The sequence below is a fragment of the Equus przewalskii genome, chromosome 5 (assembly GCF_037783145.1).
Source record: "Equus przewalskii isolate Varuska chromosome 5, EquPr2, whole genome shotgun sequence".
Taxonomy (NCBI): domain Eukaryota; kingdom Metazoa; phylum Chordata; class Mammalia; order Perissodactyla; family Equidae; genus Equus; species Equus przewalskii.
In genome coordinates this window covers 85,514,506-85,530,433 of record NC_091835.1, presented here as the reverse complement: position 1 = coordinate 85,530,433, position 15,928 = coordinate 85,514,506, and the positions used below count along the sequence as shown (strand labels likewise).

The 15,928-nt window shown below is 40.3% G+C and overlaps 1 protein-coding gene across 16 annotated transcripts in view; it reads right to left on the bottom strand.

The window, feature by feature from the left end:
* Positions 1-9,224: 9,224 nt before the first annotated feature.
* The window catches only part of RAB3IP (RAB3A interacting protein), a 41,800-nt gene continuing 35,096 nt past the window's right edge, over positions 9,225-15,928 (bottom strand). For 4 of the 16 annotated variants that reach the window (XR_011540551.1, XR_011540552.1, XR_011540553.1 and 1 more), the window contains 6 exons: positions 15,520-15,648; positions 14,181-14,293; positions 13,364-13,630; positions 12,143-12,242; positions 11,987-12,056; positions 9,225-9,584 (listed from right to left, as the gene is read on the bottom strand). Coding sequence is in view for 8 of the 16 variants with exons in the window: in XM_070622052.1 (XP_070478153.1) it covers positions 9,502-9,584; positions 11,987-12,056; positions 12,143-12,242; positions 14,181-14,293; positions 15,520-15,648 (495 nt within the window). In the remaining 8 variants the exon portion in view is untranslated. Of the gene's footprint in view, positions 9,585-11,666; positions 11,764-11,986; positions 12,057-12,142; positions 12,243-13,363; positions 13,631-14,180; positions 14,294-15,519; positions 15,649-15,928 lie in introns of all 16 variants that reach the window. The other 12 variants (XM_070622057.1, XM_070622058.1, XM_070622059.1 and 9 more) reach the window with 5 other exon arrangements.

Here is a 15,928-nt window from a genome sequence, read left to right as displayed (position 1 = left end):
ATCTGTGTGTCTGTTTTTCTCCCAGTATCATGCTGTTTCGATTACTATAGCTTTGTAGTGTATTTTTAAGTCAGGGATTGTGATGCCTCCAGCTTTGTTCTTTTTTCTCACAATTTCTTTGGCTATTTGGGGTCTTTTGTTGTTCCATATAAATTTTAGGATTCTTTGTTCTACTTCTGTGAAGAACGCCATTGGGATTCTGATTGGGATTGCAGTGAATCCATAGATTACTTTATGGATTTCAACTATGTTTCTTCTTCCAATCCATGAGCATGGAGTATCCTTCCAATTCTTTATGTCTTCTTCAATTTCTTTCAATAACGTCTTATAGTTTTCATTGTATAGGTCTTTCATCTCCTTGGTTAAATTTATTCCCAGATATTTTATTCTTTTGTTGCGGTTGTAAGTGGGATTGTATTCTTGACTTCTCTGCTAGTTCATTATTAGTGTATAGAAATGCAATTGATTTTTGTAAGTTGATTTTGTACCCTGCAACTTTGCTGTAGTTGTTGATTATTTCTAATAGTTTTTTGGTGGATTCCTTAGGGTTTCCTATATATAGCATCATGTTGTATGCAAACAGCATGAGTTTCACTTCTTCCTTTCCAATTTGGCTACCTTTTATTTATTTTATTTATTTCTTTTAAAGATTGGCACCTGAGCTAACTGTTGCCAATCTTTTTTTTGCCCCTGCTTTTTCTCCCCAAATCCCCCCAGTACATAGTTGTATATTTTAGTTGTGGGTCCTTCTAGTTGTGGCATGTGGGACACCACCTCAGTGTGGCCTGACGAGTGGTGCCATGTCCGCGCCCAGGATCCAAACTGGCAAAACGCTGGGCCACCAAAGCAGAGCAGGCAAACTTAACCACTCGGCCACGGAGCTGGCCCACTAGATACCTTTTATTTCTTTTTCTTGCCTAATTGCACTGGCCAAAACCTCCAGTACTATGTTGAATATGAGTGGCAAGAGTGGGCATCCTTGTCTTGTTCCTGTTCTCAGAGAGATGGCTTTCAGTTTTTCACCAGTAAGTATGATGTTGGCTCTGAGTTAGTCATATATGGCCTTTATTATGCTGAGGCACTTTCCTTCTATACCTATTTTATTCAGAGTTATCATAAATGGATGCTGGATCTTGTCAAATGCTTTCTCTGCATATATGGAGATGATCATGTGGTTTTTGTTACTCATTTTGTTAATGTGCTGTATCACATTGATTTGCAAATGTTGAACCATACCTGCATCCCTGGTATAAACCCCACTTGATCATGGTGTGTGATCCTTTCAATGTATTGCTGTATTCGGTTTGCCAGGATTTTGTTGAGGATTTTTGCATCTATGTTCATCAACAATATCAGCCTGTAATTTTCCTTCTTTGTGTTGTCCTTGACTGGTTGTGGTATCAGGCTGATGTTGACCTCATAGACTGAGTTAGGAAGTGTTCCATCTTCTTCAATTTTTCAGAGTAGTTTGAGAAGGACAGGTATTAACTCTTCTTTGAATGTTTGGTAGAATTCTCCAGAGAAGCCATCTGGCATGGATCTTTGTTTTTTCGAAGGTTTTTGATTACTGTTTCTATGCCTTTACTTGTGATCAGTCAGTTCGGATTCTCTATTTCTGATTCAGTTTTGGATGTTGTATGAGTCTACGAATTTATCCATTTCTTCCACGTTATCCAATTTGTTGGCATGTAGTCTTTCATAGTATTCTCTTATAATCCTTTGTATTTCTGTAATTTCTCCTCTTTCATTTCTAACTTTGAGACTTTTCTTTTTTTCTTAGTGATTCTTGCTAAGAGTTTGTCAATTTTGTTTACCTTCTCAAAGAACCAGCTCTTAGTTTCATTGATCCTTTCTATTTTTTTTTTTTTTTTTTTAGTCTCTGTTTCATTTATTTCTGCTCTAGTTTTTACTATTTCCCTCCTTCTGCTGATTTTGGGCTTTGTTTGTCCTCTTTCTAGTTCGGTTAGGTTTAGTTTAAGATTACTTATTTGAGCTCTTTCTTGTTTGTTGAGGTAGGCCTATACTGCTATAAATTTCCCTCTTAGAACCACTTTTGCTGCATCTCATAATAGTTGGCATGTTGTATTTTCATTTTCACTTATCTCCAGGTATCTTTTTAATTTCTCCTTTGACTTCCTCATTGACCCAATGGTTATTCAGTAGCACGTTGTTTAGTCTCCACATATTTGTGACTTTTGCAACTTTTATCTTGTAGTTGATTTCTAGTTTCATAGCATTGTGATCAGAAAAGATGCTTGATATGATCTCAATCTTCTTAAACTTATTGAGGCTTGCCTTGTTTCCCAACATACAACCTATCCTTGAGGATGTTCCATGTGCACTTGAGAAGAATATGTATTCTGTTATTTATCTATTAAGTCCATTTGGTCTAGCGTTTAAGTCCACCATTTCCTTGTTGACTTTCTGTCTGGATGGTCTATCCATTGCTGTAAATGGGGTGTGGAGGTCCCCTAGTATTATTGTGTTGCTGTCAATTTCTCCCTTTAGGTCTGTTAATAGTTGCTTTATATTCTTTGGAGCTACTGTGTCAGGTACATACATATTCATACATGTTACATCCTCTGGGTAGAATGTCCTTTTTATCATTATATACTGCCCCTCTTTGTCTCTCATTGTTGTTTTTTATCTTGAAGTCTGTTTTTTCTCATATAAGAATGGCAACATCTGCTTTCTTTAGCTTGCCATTTGCTTGGAGTTATCGTCTTCCATCCCTTTACTCTGAGCTTCTGTTTGTCTTTAAGAGCTGTGTTTCCTGGAGGCAGCATACTGTTCCATCTTATCTTTCAATCCATCCAGCCATGCTGTGGTTTGATTGGAGAATTCAATCCATTTATGTTTAGAGTGATTATTGATACATCAGGGCTTAATATTGCCATTTTATCTCGTTTTCTGGTTGTTCTATATTTCCATTGTTTCTCTTCCCTTGTATTTCTGACTGCCATTTCAGTTTGACAGTTTTCTATGATGGTTTTCTCAGTTTTCTATTTATGATTTGTGGCTTTGCTGTGATTTTTTTTAGTGGTTGCCATGAAGTTTGAATAAAGGATCTCATAGATGATACACTCTGCTTTCTGATAGGCTCTTGATCTCCACTAGCCTAAGCAGATCCCATCACTTTTCTCTTCCCCTTCTGCATTATTGTTACCACAAATTATTTTTTTGTGTTGAGTTGGTGACTAAACTGCAGTTTTTATAGTTATTTTTTATGCTTTCCTTCCCTTTATCATTTGTTATAATTGTTTGCTAACCTATTCTGATAGAGAGCTCCAATTTTCTGATTTTATTGGTTTACTTATCTCCTTGCTCAAAGCTTCGTAAACCTTTGCCTTTTTGTTTCAAGTAGGAGGGCTTCCTGTATCATTTCTTGTAAGGGAGGTCTACTGGTGATGAACTCCCTCAGCTTTTGTTTATCTGGGAAAACTTTTATTTATCTGTCATATCTGAAGGACAGTTTTTCTGGATAAAGTATTCTTGGCTGAAAGTTTTTTGTCTTTCGGGATTTTGAATATATCATTCCACTCTCTCCTAGCCTGTAAGGTTTCTGCTGAGAAATCCACTGAAGGCCTGACAGGAGTTCCCTTGTAGGTTGTTTTCTTCTGCCTTGCTGCCGTTAATATTTTTTCTTTGTCATTGACTTTTGCAGTTTTGCTATTACATGCCTTGGAGAGGGTCTTTTTGCACTGATGTAATTAGGAGTTCTATCGACTTTGTGTACATGTAAGTCCAGTTCCTTCCCCAAGTTTGGGAAATAATCAGCTATTATTTCTTTGAACAAGCTCTCTGCTCTTTTCTGCCTCTGGAGTACCCATAATCCTTATGCTGCTTTCCTTATTTGAGTTGCATATTTCTCAAAGAATTCCTTCATTTTTAAAAAATCTTAGTTCTCTCTCCTCCTCCACCTGAAGCATTTCTAGATTCCTGTCCTAATTCACTAATTCTGTCCTCCATAATGTCAGCTCTATTTTTCACGGTTTCTAGATATCTTTTATCTCATTAACTGTGTTCTTCATACCCAGAATTTCTGTACAGTTTTTAAGGACTTCAATCTCTTTCGTGAAGTATTGCTCTTCGTTAATTTTATTCCAGAGCTCACTGAACTGTCTGAGTTTTCTTGCAACTCACTGAGTTTCCTTGTGACAGCTATTTTAGGTTCTCTGTCAATTGTGTTGTAAGTTTCTGTGACTTCAGGATTGGTTTCTGGACACCTGTCATTTTCCTTTGCTCTGAAGTGTCACTGCAGTTTTTTGTGGTGTTTGATAAACTGATCCTTTGTTAGCACATATGTGGTAGTATCAGGTCACAGATTCCACCTGCCACCGCTGGTGGGGAGCAGGAGCTGTGTTTCTGATCCTGCCCCCTCTGCTGGAAGGTGTGCAGGTACAGCTGCGTTTGCACAGTCTGGCCACAGCTGCTCAGCAGGTCACTCTTGCAGGGGTGGGGTCTCAGTGCTCAGCAGACGAGTTTACGCCAAGGCAGGCCAGCACCACACTCACAGGTGGTTTGGCTGAGCCTCTAGCTTGGTGGGCAGGGCGCCTTCGCGAGGGCTGAGCTACCACCACTCACCACTCAGTGGGGAGCATTCCCGCAGGCAGGGCTGCCATGGCATAGTGGGTGCTCCCACAGGCCAGGCTACCACTCCAAAAGCGTTCATGTGCGCAGACCGAGCTGCCCCCACCACCTCTTAATCACACCAGCCGCTGTGTGAGGCGCCAGGACCCGGCTCACTGCTGCTGGGAGGGGCAGGGGTGTGCTCACCTAGTTCCACTGCCTCCCGGGATCCAGTCCACCCACCTCCAGGCACATGGCTGTGTGGATCTCTCAGGCATCCTGTTGTGCTGTGTGAATCTGCTGTCAGTTAGTGAATGTCCGTTTAGTTGTAACTTAGAGGGGAGAGACAAACGGAACAGCTCACTCCTCCATGATGCTGACGTCACCTCCTCCAAGAACTTTTTTTGTTGCTTTTCAGGAAGACTCGTCCTGAGCTGATATCCACAGCAATCTTCATCTGTATTTTTTTTGTATGTGGGTCACCACCACAGCATGGCAGGATCTGAACCTGTGAACCTGGGCCAATGAAGCTGAGGGCACTGGACTCAACCGCTATGTCAAGGGGCCAGCTCCCCAAGAAGTTCTTAAAGCATGATCAGAGAAGATACTCACCTATGTTTTTGAAATATATTTCACTTATAACTTCAACCATATTTTCTACAGAAAAAGTTCAAAAGTTTCAGGACATGTAAAACAGTTGTTTTTTGTGTATGGTATGAGGAAGAGATCCAACTTTATATCTTCTTTTCTCTTTTTTTGTTGGCTCCATTTAATTCCGAGTCCTTTCTATCACTGATCTGCCACACCTTCCCTGTCGGTATGAAATTTGTACATTGTGTGCAGGCCTCTTTGGGGCTCTCAGTTCTATTCCAATGGCCAGTTTGTCTATTTCTGCACTAATGTCACACTCTTAAATACTTTAGCATCATAAAAAGTCCTTCTGGTAGGATAAATTCTCCCTCCTTTCTTCTTCTTAAGTGCCTTGGTCATTCTTCATCCTTTATTCTGCCACATAAACTTCAATCAGTTTGTCAGTTCCACGAGAAATGCTGAGATTTAGTTTGGAGATGCACTAAATCTATGTGGAGAGAAGTGGTTTTTAAATTGTCTTTTTACTCATGAACATAGGATCACTCTAGTCCTCTTCAATGTCTTTCAGTAAAGTTTTATAACCTTCTGCATATAAGTCTGGCACATCTTTGGTTAGATTTATTACTAGGCATTCTAGAACTGTTTTTGCAATTGTTTGGCCTCTTTTTAAAATTCTATTTTCTAATAGTTTGTGGCTGTATGTAAGTACAATTCACAATTATATACTGATCCTATATTTAGCCACCTTACTAAACTCTCCAATGGGGTCTAATACTTTGCTGGAAGGCTGTTTTGGATTTCCTATGTAGATAATCACATCATCTGCAAATAACAACAGTTTTACTTTCTCCTTTCCCATCATTATACCTGTAATTTTCTCATCTGGCTGCACTGGCTAACATTTATAGGACAGTTTTGAAAAAAAGGACAGTGATCATCTTTGTCCCATCGTTGATTTTAAAAAGAATGCTTCTGATGTTTCCCTGCTTCAGGTGGTATTTATTACAGGATTTTTAAAGATACTCTTTACCAAGTTGAAAAGTACCCTTCCACTTATAGATTACTAAAGCTATCATTAATGGCTATCTTTATCAAATGTTTTTCTGCATCTATTGATCAGATGGCTTTTTGCTTTTATTCTGTAAACGTGGTGAATGAGACGTACAAATTTTCAACACCACCACTTTTGCATTCCTAGGATGAGCACCACTTGGTCAGTGTGTGAGCGTCAGGTGGCTTTTGAGTATGTGTTCATGACAAAACGGGCCTATGGTCTTGCTTTCTTGGACTGTCCCTATCTGGCTTTAGTATCCATGTCATCCAGGGTTTTAAGGTAGGAGACATACCTTATTCTATTCCCTGCAAGAATTTATGCAAGATTAGAATAACCCACTCTTGGGGCTGACCCTGTGGCTGAGAGGTCAAGTTCACACACTCCACTTCAGCAGGCTGGGGTTCACTGGTTCAGATCCTGGGCACCGACCTAGCACTGCTCATCATGCCATGCTGTGGTGGTGTCCCACGTAGAAGAACTAGAATGACTTACAACTAGGATACACAATTATGTACCGGCACTTTGGGGAGGAAAAAACAAAAAAGAAAGAGGAAGATTGGCAACAGATGTTACCTCAGGACCAATCTTCCTCACCAAAAGCATACTTAAAAAAAAAAGTGGGGGGCCAACCCGGTGGCGCAGGGGTTAAGCACCCACGTTCCGCTTCTCGGCAGCCCAGGGTTCACCGGTTTGGATCCTGGCTACGGACACGGCACTGCCTGGCACGCCATGCTGTGGTAGGCGTCCCACATATAAAGTAGAGGAAGATGGGCATGGATGTTAGCTCAGAGCCAGGCTTCCTCAGCAAAAAAGAGGAGAACTGGCAGTAGTTAGCTCAGGGCTAATCTTCCTCAAAAAGAAAAAAAAGTGCTAAAAAAAGAAAAAAGAATAACCCATTCTTTAAACTTTGGTGAAAACATCTACTTATGCCTGGAGCTTTCCTTGAGGGAGAATTTTTAATTGCTTCCTTTCTTTTAATATTAACAGTACTGTTCAGGCTTCTGATTTCTTCTTAGTCAAAATGTAACATTTTTCTAGGAATTTTTCCCTTTTGTCTGAATTTTCAAATGTACTGGTGTGTTATTCATAATACTCATGTATTTACTATCTGCAGAATCTGTAATGACAGACCCTTTTCATTCCCAATACGGCTTACTTGCGTATTTTTTCTCCATGATAAACTTGCCAGAAAATTTTTGTCTGTTTGTTCATCTTTTCAGTCAACCAACAGCTTTGCTGATCCCCTACTGCATCCTTGATTTCTACTTCTATTTCTGCTCTACCTCCTGCCTTTACCTTTATCTTGTTCTTCTGTAACTTCTTTAATTGGGCACTGAGCTCATTTAAGAAATATAAATAAGGATTTAAAGCTATAAAATTTCCCTTGAAGCACTACTTTCTCTGCATCCTTGTAAGTTTTGATATTCATTAGTCAGTCCCTAGCATTTTAAAACTTCTTCAATTTTGTCTTCTTCTTAAGTTTTCTTGAACTCAGTTCTTCACATTATGTAGCACCCATCTCTATCCCTGACAATGGTTTGTCCCAATGTCTGTTTCGTCTGATACTAGCAGAACCACACTGGCTTTCTTCTGGTATTTTTCTGTTATCTTTATTCCTGTCTTCTACTTCAACCTTCCCATGCCCTTACACTTTGTGTATAAATATACATTTTAATCCAACTTGACTATCTTTCCCTGGGGAGCTTCTCTCACCATCTCACTGTTTTATTTCCATATCACACTACTTATTTCCCTATTTTTTTCCTGTTTCACTTTTAGTCGGTCTCTCTCCCTGCCCTCTAACAAGACAAGAACTTCAACGTATCCCGTGCGCTCTGGTCTCTTCCCACCCTCCCTGCGTTGATACTGGAAAGAACTTTAGCTCCAGATTGCTGTGGATATACTTTCTGTTCCTTATTTTCTTTAGCCTTCCTTTTCATTTATTCCTTTAAAGTCATCAGCAAATTTTCCCTGAGTATGTAGTCACTCTCCCCAAGTCTCTTGTAACATCTCCTGGATTTCTCTTTTTATTTAAGTAACTCTCCAAAAGCGTTTTTAATTTGCATCGTTGTGTGGGAAATCTTCTGAAGCTTTGAAAGTCGGGGCACATTTTTATTAAGCCCTCACATTAGACTGACTAACTATCAGGACATAAACTCTAGTTTCAAAGTTCTTTTCATGTTCAATTTCAGATTCTTGGGCTGAGGACGGTAATGATGGTTTCCACCACAACAAGCCATTCTCAAATACCCGTTTCCTGTGGACTCCCATCCATCCTGGTGACTGAGTCTTCTACCCCTAAGGTTGACCAACCTTTGAGACAGGATTAAAAACCAACCATCTTCAGAAAACCAGCCCTCTCAAACACTGCTGCTGTGAAAATAAATTGGTTCAACTTACACAGAGGACAATCTGGCAAAGCAGATCAAATAGTTTAAAACACATACACCTCGCTTGACCCAACGACTCTACTTCCAGGTGTCTACATGAAGGAAACACTCCAACAACATGAAGAGAAGTATGCATAAGGATACTCACCACAGCATTAGGATATGAAAAAAAAAAAAAATCGTAAAACCACCTAATCTCCAAACACAATTAGCTAAATTATGTTAACATCCCATAGTCAAAACCTTGAGGTGATTAAGATGTGTAAAAAATATTTAAGGGGAAAAAAAAGCAAAAAAGTCTACTTTTTGTTTCAGAAATATGCATATGTAGGTAGAAAACACCTGAGAGCTGGAAGGCTATTATTCTTCACGAGTGTCAACAGCAGCTCTCGACAGAGAGACTGAAGCGGTTTCTCATTTCTCCTTTTTGCTTTCTGTAAATAATCTTTTTGGAAGCCTAATATATAAAACACATGAAAACACAGCCACTCTAGTGGGGGCCGGGAGCTGATCCTGTCCACTCAGCCTCCTTCCTTGCACTCTCGGGAAGCTATGCAGGTTGGAAACCACAATTCAGTACCCTATTTGCATGTCAGAGCTAGAAGAGAAAGCAAAACACATTCAAACATTCATTTATTTATTTAGTGCTTTTTTTTTGCAACTATAAATTACAATCTCTAGCAATTACCTGTAGTTCTTTATAGTGTGTTCAACTAAAGAATAAGCAAACACAGCATAGGTCAATTTAAAAGAAATCACAGTACTTCTTAGTGTAATTTGCAAAAGAGGGAACAAGTCTTGGGCCCACTCCTTGGAAATAAATATCAAGTAACCATAAAAATATCCAGCCATTTTCCAGATATTCAGGGAGGTTCATGCATGGTCCCAGGCAGAGCATCAGAGTTCCTCTTTGAAATATCCCAGCTTTGCCAATGACATCTCTTTTCTCAACTGCATAACTTCCCAAAACATCTGATCAACTATACAAACAAAAAAGAGAGACACATAAATCATAAAATACCATCTTAATCATCTTTAATGTGTTTCACTGAAACTTTAGCTAAAATGCCAAGTGGACATTTCCTGATGACATACCTAATGCCTCCATCTTCTATCACTATTTCACACAAACTTTTTCAAGTATTTGTGAGCAGCCCAGTTTTATGAATAAAGAAGTAATATTTACCAGTTTTGCCAAAACTACAGTCACGCATCACTTAACAACAAGGAAACATTCTGAGAAATGTGTCCTTAAGTGACTTTGTCATTGTGTGAACATCACAGAGTGCACTTACACAAACCTAGATGGTACAGCCCACTACACACCTAGGCTCTATGGTACTCATCTTACGGGACCACCATCGTATATGCGGTCCACTATTGACAGAAACGTCATTAGGAGGTGCATGACTGTATTTGTTAGACACATCAATGACTATCACTTTAGCCCAACAGAAGGTGGATATTTCAGTGTCCTGAGTAAATGGCAACGCTGTTGCCTTCCTAAGTAATCACACTCAATGTTCTGTTATTCAAGAGTTACTATCTAACGTATAGATCTTCTTGCCCTAGTTTGCTACATCTTCACCATTTCACTCTTAATTAACACTAACAGAGAGTAAACAGGAAAAAAAGAGAAAGAAGAGACGATCCAGGAACTCTAACATTCTTTGTGAATAATAACAGGGAAAGGTTTTGCATATGGCACAAATTAGAAATGAAAATAAATGTAGACGTCTTCCTCCTCTGACATATGATCAGATTAGACTGATTCAGATCAGTGGTTCTCAACTGGGGGGGATTCTGTCCCCAGGGGTGCATCTGGCAGTGTCTGGATATACTTTTCACTACTGGCATCTACTGAGTAAAGCCCAGGACGCTGCGGAGCACCCCACGAGGCACGAGACAGCCCCCCCAGTGAAGAACTATCCAGCCCAAATGTCAGTAGTACCAAGGCTGACAAACTCTGCTTTAGACTCAGTTGCCCTAAATCCTTTTTGGTACAAGGCACAAATAACACACAGACTTTAAAATTAATAATATTTATTTACCACAAACCCACACAATATGACGTGTTCCAAGTACCATGAAGTGGAAAAGGGACAGAAACCACAGAAGACACCACTTTATCATCATCTCTACACTCACGACAATTTCTTCTTATTTTCATGAAGTAAATTATCTTTTAGTCTTTCCTAGAAAACTTCTTATTTGAACAAGGAGAAAAACGTGCTGGACAATGTAACCTAACATAAATCATCTGTTCTCCACCTAAAATCCTATTACCCACTGACAGGTACACAAAGACTTCAGTTTTACTGAAGTCACAGGTCGAACTGTACAGTTTAAAGACTCCTTTTAGCTACACAGCCTTTTGAAATTCAACATTAATTAGAGACAAGATTCACCCCATTCTTTAATAGGCATTAAAATCTAATCATACTGGATTCTAAGTAAATATGACCATTCTCAACATACCAGAGCTTGAGAAATACTAAATTTTCACCAGCATAACTCATTTTTCTACAGATTTAAGATGCACTGGTTTACATGATTGAAAGATAGTCGGCTTCTACTAGTTTTTAAGTATAAGAATATTTTCAGTGCCTGAAAACACAATCAACAGGAAATTTCCCACAACTTCAAATGGAAAGCGGGCGTGGACTTGCCCCAGCCCAGGACTTGCTGTTTCTGGTTTATAACAGTCACGCATCCTTGAGAAACACTGCTCTGGGGTCGTCAGGCCACGTTCGCTTCGTGCCTGGTATTTACGACAGTCACTATGAAGCTATCAGTAATCATGAAAGACCACATGAAAAATACCAAAACACCTGCGCAAGGCTGGCTCTCCTGTGTCTATCATCTGCACGTTTCTGCTGACTTAGAATACAGTAATCTGAATTTAGATTCAGAACACAGCAGTCTTTATTCCTCTCAGAATTATCCTCTTGACTGCTTTATTAATGCACACGTGAAAGTAGAAAATACAGAAAAAAACTGTGTTAGCTCCCCGTGGTTTCTACCAATTAAAATAAATCTGGCCACACCTAGAACTCACTCACTTTTATTTCTTAAGGAGTGAACTTCATGAGCTTTGCTCTCCCCTCACATTTGCCGTCTGGTTTATCACATACCCCTGAACAGTTACACGTGATCCTACTTGAAAATCAAAATTAGAGTAAATGAGGCAAATATAAGGACGAAATACAGTGTGTTTTAAGAGACATTTTGTTCCCAAATTCCACACACATTTTATCAGAACTATAAAAAAGATTCAATATAAATGTACCAATAATAAAGTTTATTTGAGCATTACTACCATGCTCTAAATTTTTTACTGAACTTTCACGTAAATATTTTAAATCAAATTAAGAACACTCACCATCCTGCTGTTTCACAAGTCCCTGCTGAATATACCGAATGTACGTAAAAAAGTTACACACAGAAGTGATCTAGGCCAAAAGGAGAAAAGGTCATCAATAGCCCACCATCTCACCTCAGAGCGAGCTTTATCAGAACCCATGGTTAAGGTACTTACCCTGTATCTGCAAAAAGGAGAAATATAATAATAGTTGCTTGAGTCCCCTAACTTAATTCTGTGTTTACAGGACTTACTCAGGCCAGTGAGAGCACATTTTCTGTAAAATAATGATAAAGTTTAGTTGTTTAAAATGAGAAGCATTTTGCCCCCACCTTCTGTACAAACCATATACTCCTTCAGTAAGAAAACAGGTGTTTGAGAACCAGCCACGTCCCGGGTCTGTTCCAGAGGCTGGGCCAGGGACAACAAGGACAAAGCCCCGCCCTTTGGGCCTGAGGGTCTAGGACAAGCTTAACCACGGCTCCAGGAAGAGCAGCCGCTGTTCTGCGTACACGCCCCTCCTGGAACTAATTTACACCATTTCCCCACTGAACATGATCATCTCCTAACTTTTCCTTCTTAAGATTTGTCCCATCTCTCCTTTCCTCACCTCCTCTGAACACACTGTTCTTGTTTCCAGCCTTCGGTCACATGCACTGTTCTTCATCTATCCAATCTCTACCCACGCTCCAAAAACGCAGACACACCTCCTTCCGCCCGAGAACAGTCCCTGGTCACCACCACTGGACAGAGCTTGTCCGCCAAATTCCCGCAGAACGGTGTCCTTCATTTAGTGCTGACTTCACACCAAGCCCATGAGAGCTGGGCCAGGGCCAAGCTCCACTGCTCATGACAGGGACCATATCTCCCTTGAATTTTCGCACACAATACGCACCACAAACACCTTGGCTCCTGGTCCCATTCCACACGCACAATATCCTTAAACCTAATCTGCATAATTATTTGACTAAATACTAAATCTATTTTAACTGATATCCTCATTTGTCATCATTTAATGATATGTGCACATGTATAATATGTGTGATATGTAAATGCAGGCACAAATTTAAAATCCTACAATAGAAACTGCCATATGCTATATTTAAAATAAAACATAACATACACAAAGTACGAAAACTGCTAATTTAATGATCAGGATAAAAATACTCAGGCGTTTGTTGAGGAGGAGAATTTAGGAATGTCAATCCCTTCTCCAAATTTAAGGCCACCTGCTACAGGGGTGGCACTGGGGGAGGGTAAAACAGGACCCGAGGCGCGTGGGCATGTGGCTCACAGACACAGGACTAAGTCACCTCCACAAACAGTCACCGAATGCCAGCACTGTGTTGGCCTGCTGAGAGCGCGATGTGCACAACAGGAAACAGAAGGACCACACACCTCCTGGCAGGCTTTCACACAGACCCGCTGCTTCATCTCCACCAGCCCCTCCTCTTCCGTCTTCAACACGACCCTCACTGTCACTCACTGCCTCCTGGGCTCTCCTGGGCTTTCCAGTCCCCTGCACTGATTTGGTTCTTAACCGCCAACTGAGCAGCTTCCTCAAAATCTTTCCAAGTCACTCTCCAAACAGCCACGCCAAAGGTTTTAGGTACTGTTGGTTTCAGTCTTGACTCCTCCACGGGCTGGATGGAAAGGCGTGTCCTGCTGTGAAACACGGAGTGTACCTCTGCAGGTGTGTAGCTGCCAAACCTCCCTCACTGACGGAAGACAGGACTGCTCACTCACCACAGTGAGAACCCTTCACAATGTCAGGACGAGAGGAGAGGACCAATCGTGCTAGACAGAACTGTGTCTCATTCACTGTCTCCCCACACCGTTTCTGGTGGTAACCCTCAGGGAGAAACCCAGGACACACAGCTGTACAGATGCATGCTACACACAAAAGTTCTGCTTATGACCCACTAAAGCGATTCATGATCAACTGGTACATCATGACGTCAGGTTAAAAAAAACACACTTCTACCCCTCGTCCACCTGGATCCCTAACATACATACATGTATATTTTGGTAATTTAAAAGGGGACTCCTTTGGTGCTAATTTGAAATGCTATATCCTACCCTGTCTGAGCTGCACAGATGCTAAATAGAAAACTAGAAATTTAACCACATTTAAAACTAGAAAAACTAAATAATTACAATACACACAATTTTTAAAACTCAGTTTCTTTCACAAGACTTGGTTTTGAAAACTCACTTTGGTCCTCCACATTCGACTGCAGAAGCCTTCACAAACCGGATGGGCTGTAATCCCACTGGCTCAATGCTCAGAGTGTTGTTTTCCACAGCCTCCAGCACAGCCGAAGCCAACTTCAGAAAAATGAAAAGTATTAGACGCTATGCTGCAGAAAAATATCAAAATGTATTCTATAGTAAACTGATTTTTAAAATTATTCTTTCCCCAAGTTCCACTAGCTTGGCCTTAGCCAACAAAGAAGACAGAAACCATGTAACCTCAGCCAGAGCGCTTTTATAACTCAAAAATCGTCATGAAAGGTGAGTCAGTTACAGCTGAGCAACTTTTCTCCTCATCTGGAAGAAGGTGAAAGCACTGATTCCAGTCTCTGCAACCCGCAATTAACACGCACTGTTAACGCCACTAAGAAATAAATATCCTAATGCTTTATTTTGCGAAATGCATGCAATGTTTTCAACACTGGTCATTCACAATACAACAATATATACTAATTATAGCTATATATTTTCTGAACTTACATTTATGTGCACAAGAGTGAGTCTATAAAAGAAGTAACTGAATTATCCAATATTAAATACCCAGAAGGAGCTGGAAGCAACTGACAAAGAACAGACGCAAAGGCAAACCCTCAGTCCGGCAGGAGGACTGACTCCGAATGCCGGAGCAGGCAGAACCGTGGTGAACACACAGGGGCACACCAGGGCTCAGCACTGCCCTAACCCCTCACGAGCAAGCTTATGAGCAAATCCTCCGAAGAGTCAACCAAGACTCCCAGCGTCCCATGTCCTAAACGGTGACTGAAGGATATTTGTAGACAAGCCTTCACATGTAAGAACAAATTAAAATTATGACCTTACAAAAACTTTTAGAAAATTTAAGGCACTATGCAGATGCATCTACTTAATTCACTTCATTTTATCCTCTTAACTCTGTGACACAGGCAAGGATGGCATTTTTTCCGGTTTTAAAGCTAAAGAAACTCAATATGACTTTTATCAGGTACAGATAAACCCAGCCAACAGCTCAGAGCACAGGGAACTTCCTGGACGCTGAACCCTGAGCTGAGAGTCGAGAAACAGGCCCCACCCCAACACACATTTCACACTTCACTCCAACCCCACACACGCGGCCGTGCGAAGGACCCTCCGCTCAAACAAGGAAGGTGCTCAGCAACCAATGCCAAGAACTCACGACACTCCTGATGCGGAGCGGAGAAAGTGTGAAACGTGACACTTGACAAGGACTTATTCATGTAGGAGATATTAAAATACACAACAGGATTCAGTAAAGTTATACAAACAACTCTGATGCATTCCTACTAAAATTTTTTAAAAATTACCTCACTTTTTGAGAATGTTAAACACGGAAAGATATCCTCCTGATAGATTTTGTCTAAGAAAGGACACGTTCTGTCCATTGTGGGCTCGTCCTTCCAAGATCTGAACTCATTATACAGAGACAAGTCAGCCTGATAAACAAACCAAAAAGACACAAATCACTTTTTAAAAAGCACAAACACTTTATAAAAAATCACTTTATAAAACCAAAATTTAATTTAAACATGACTGAAAAAAAATACTCTGTATTTAAAATAGCAAATTGAACAGTTCTCAATTAGTTTTAATACATGGGAGCAATTTTCTTTTTAAAATCCAAACTCCCGCATGACTAGTGGGCCCTTTCCAAGCTATCCACTACGTGAGCGATGAGGCTGCCATCACCTCACCCCAAAAACAGAATGTCGGGAC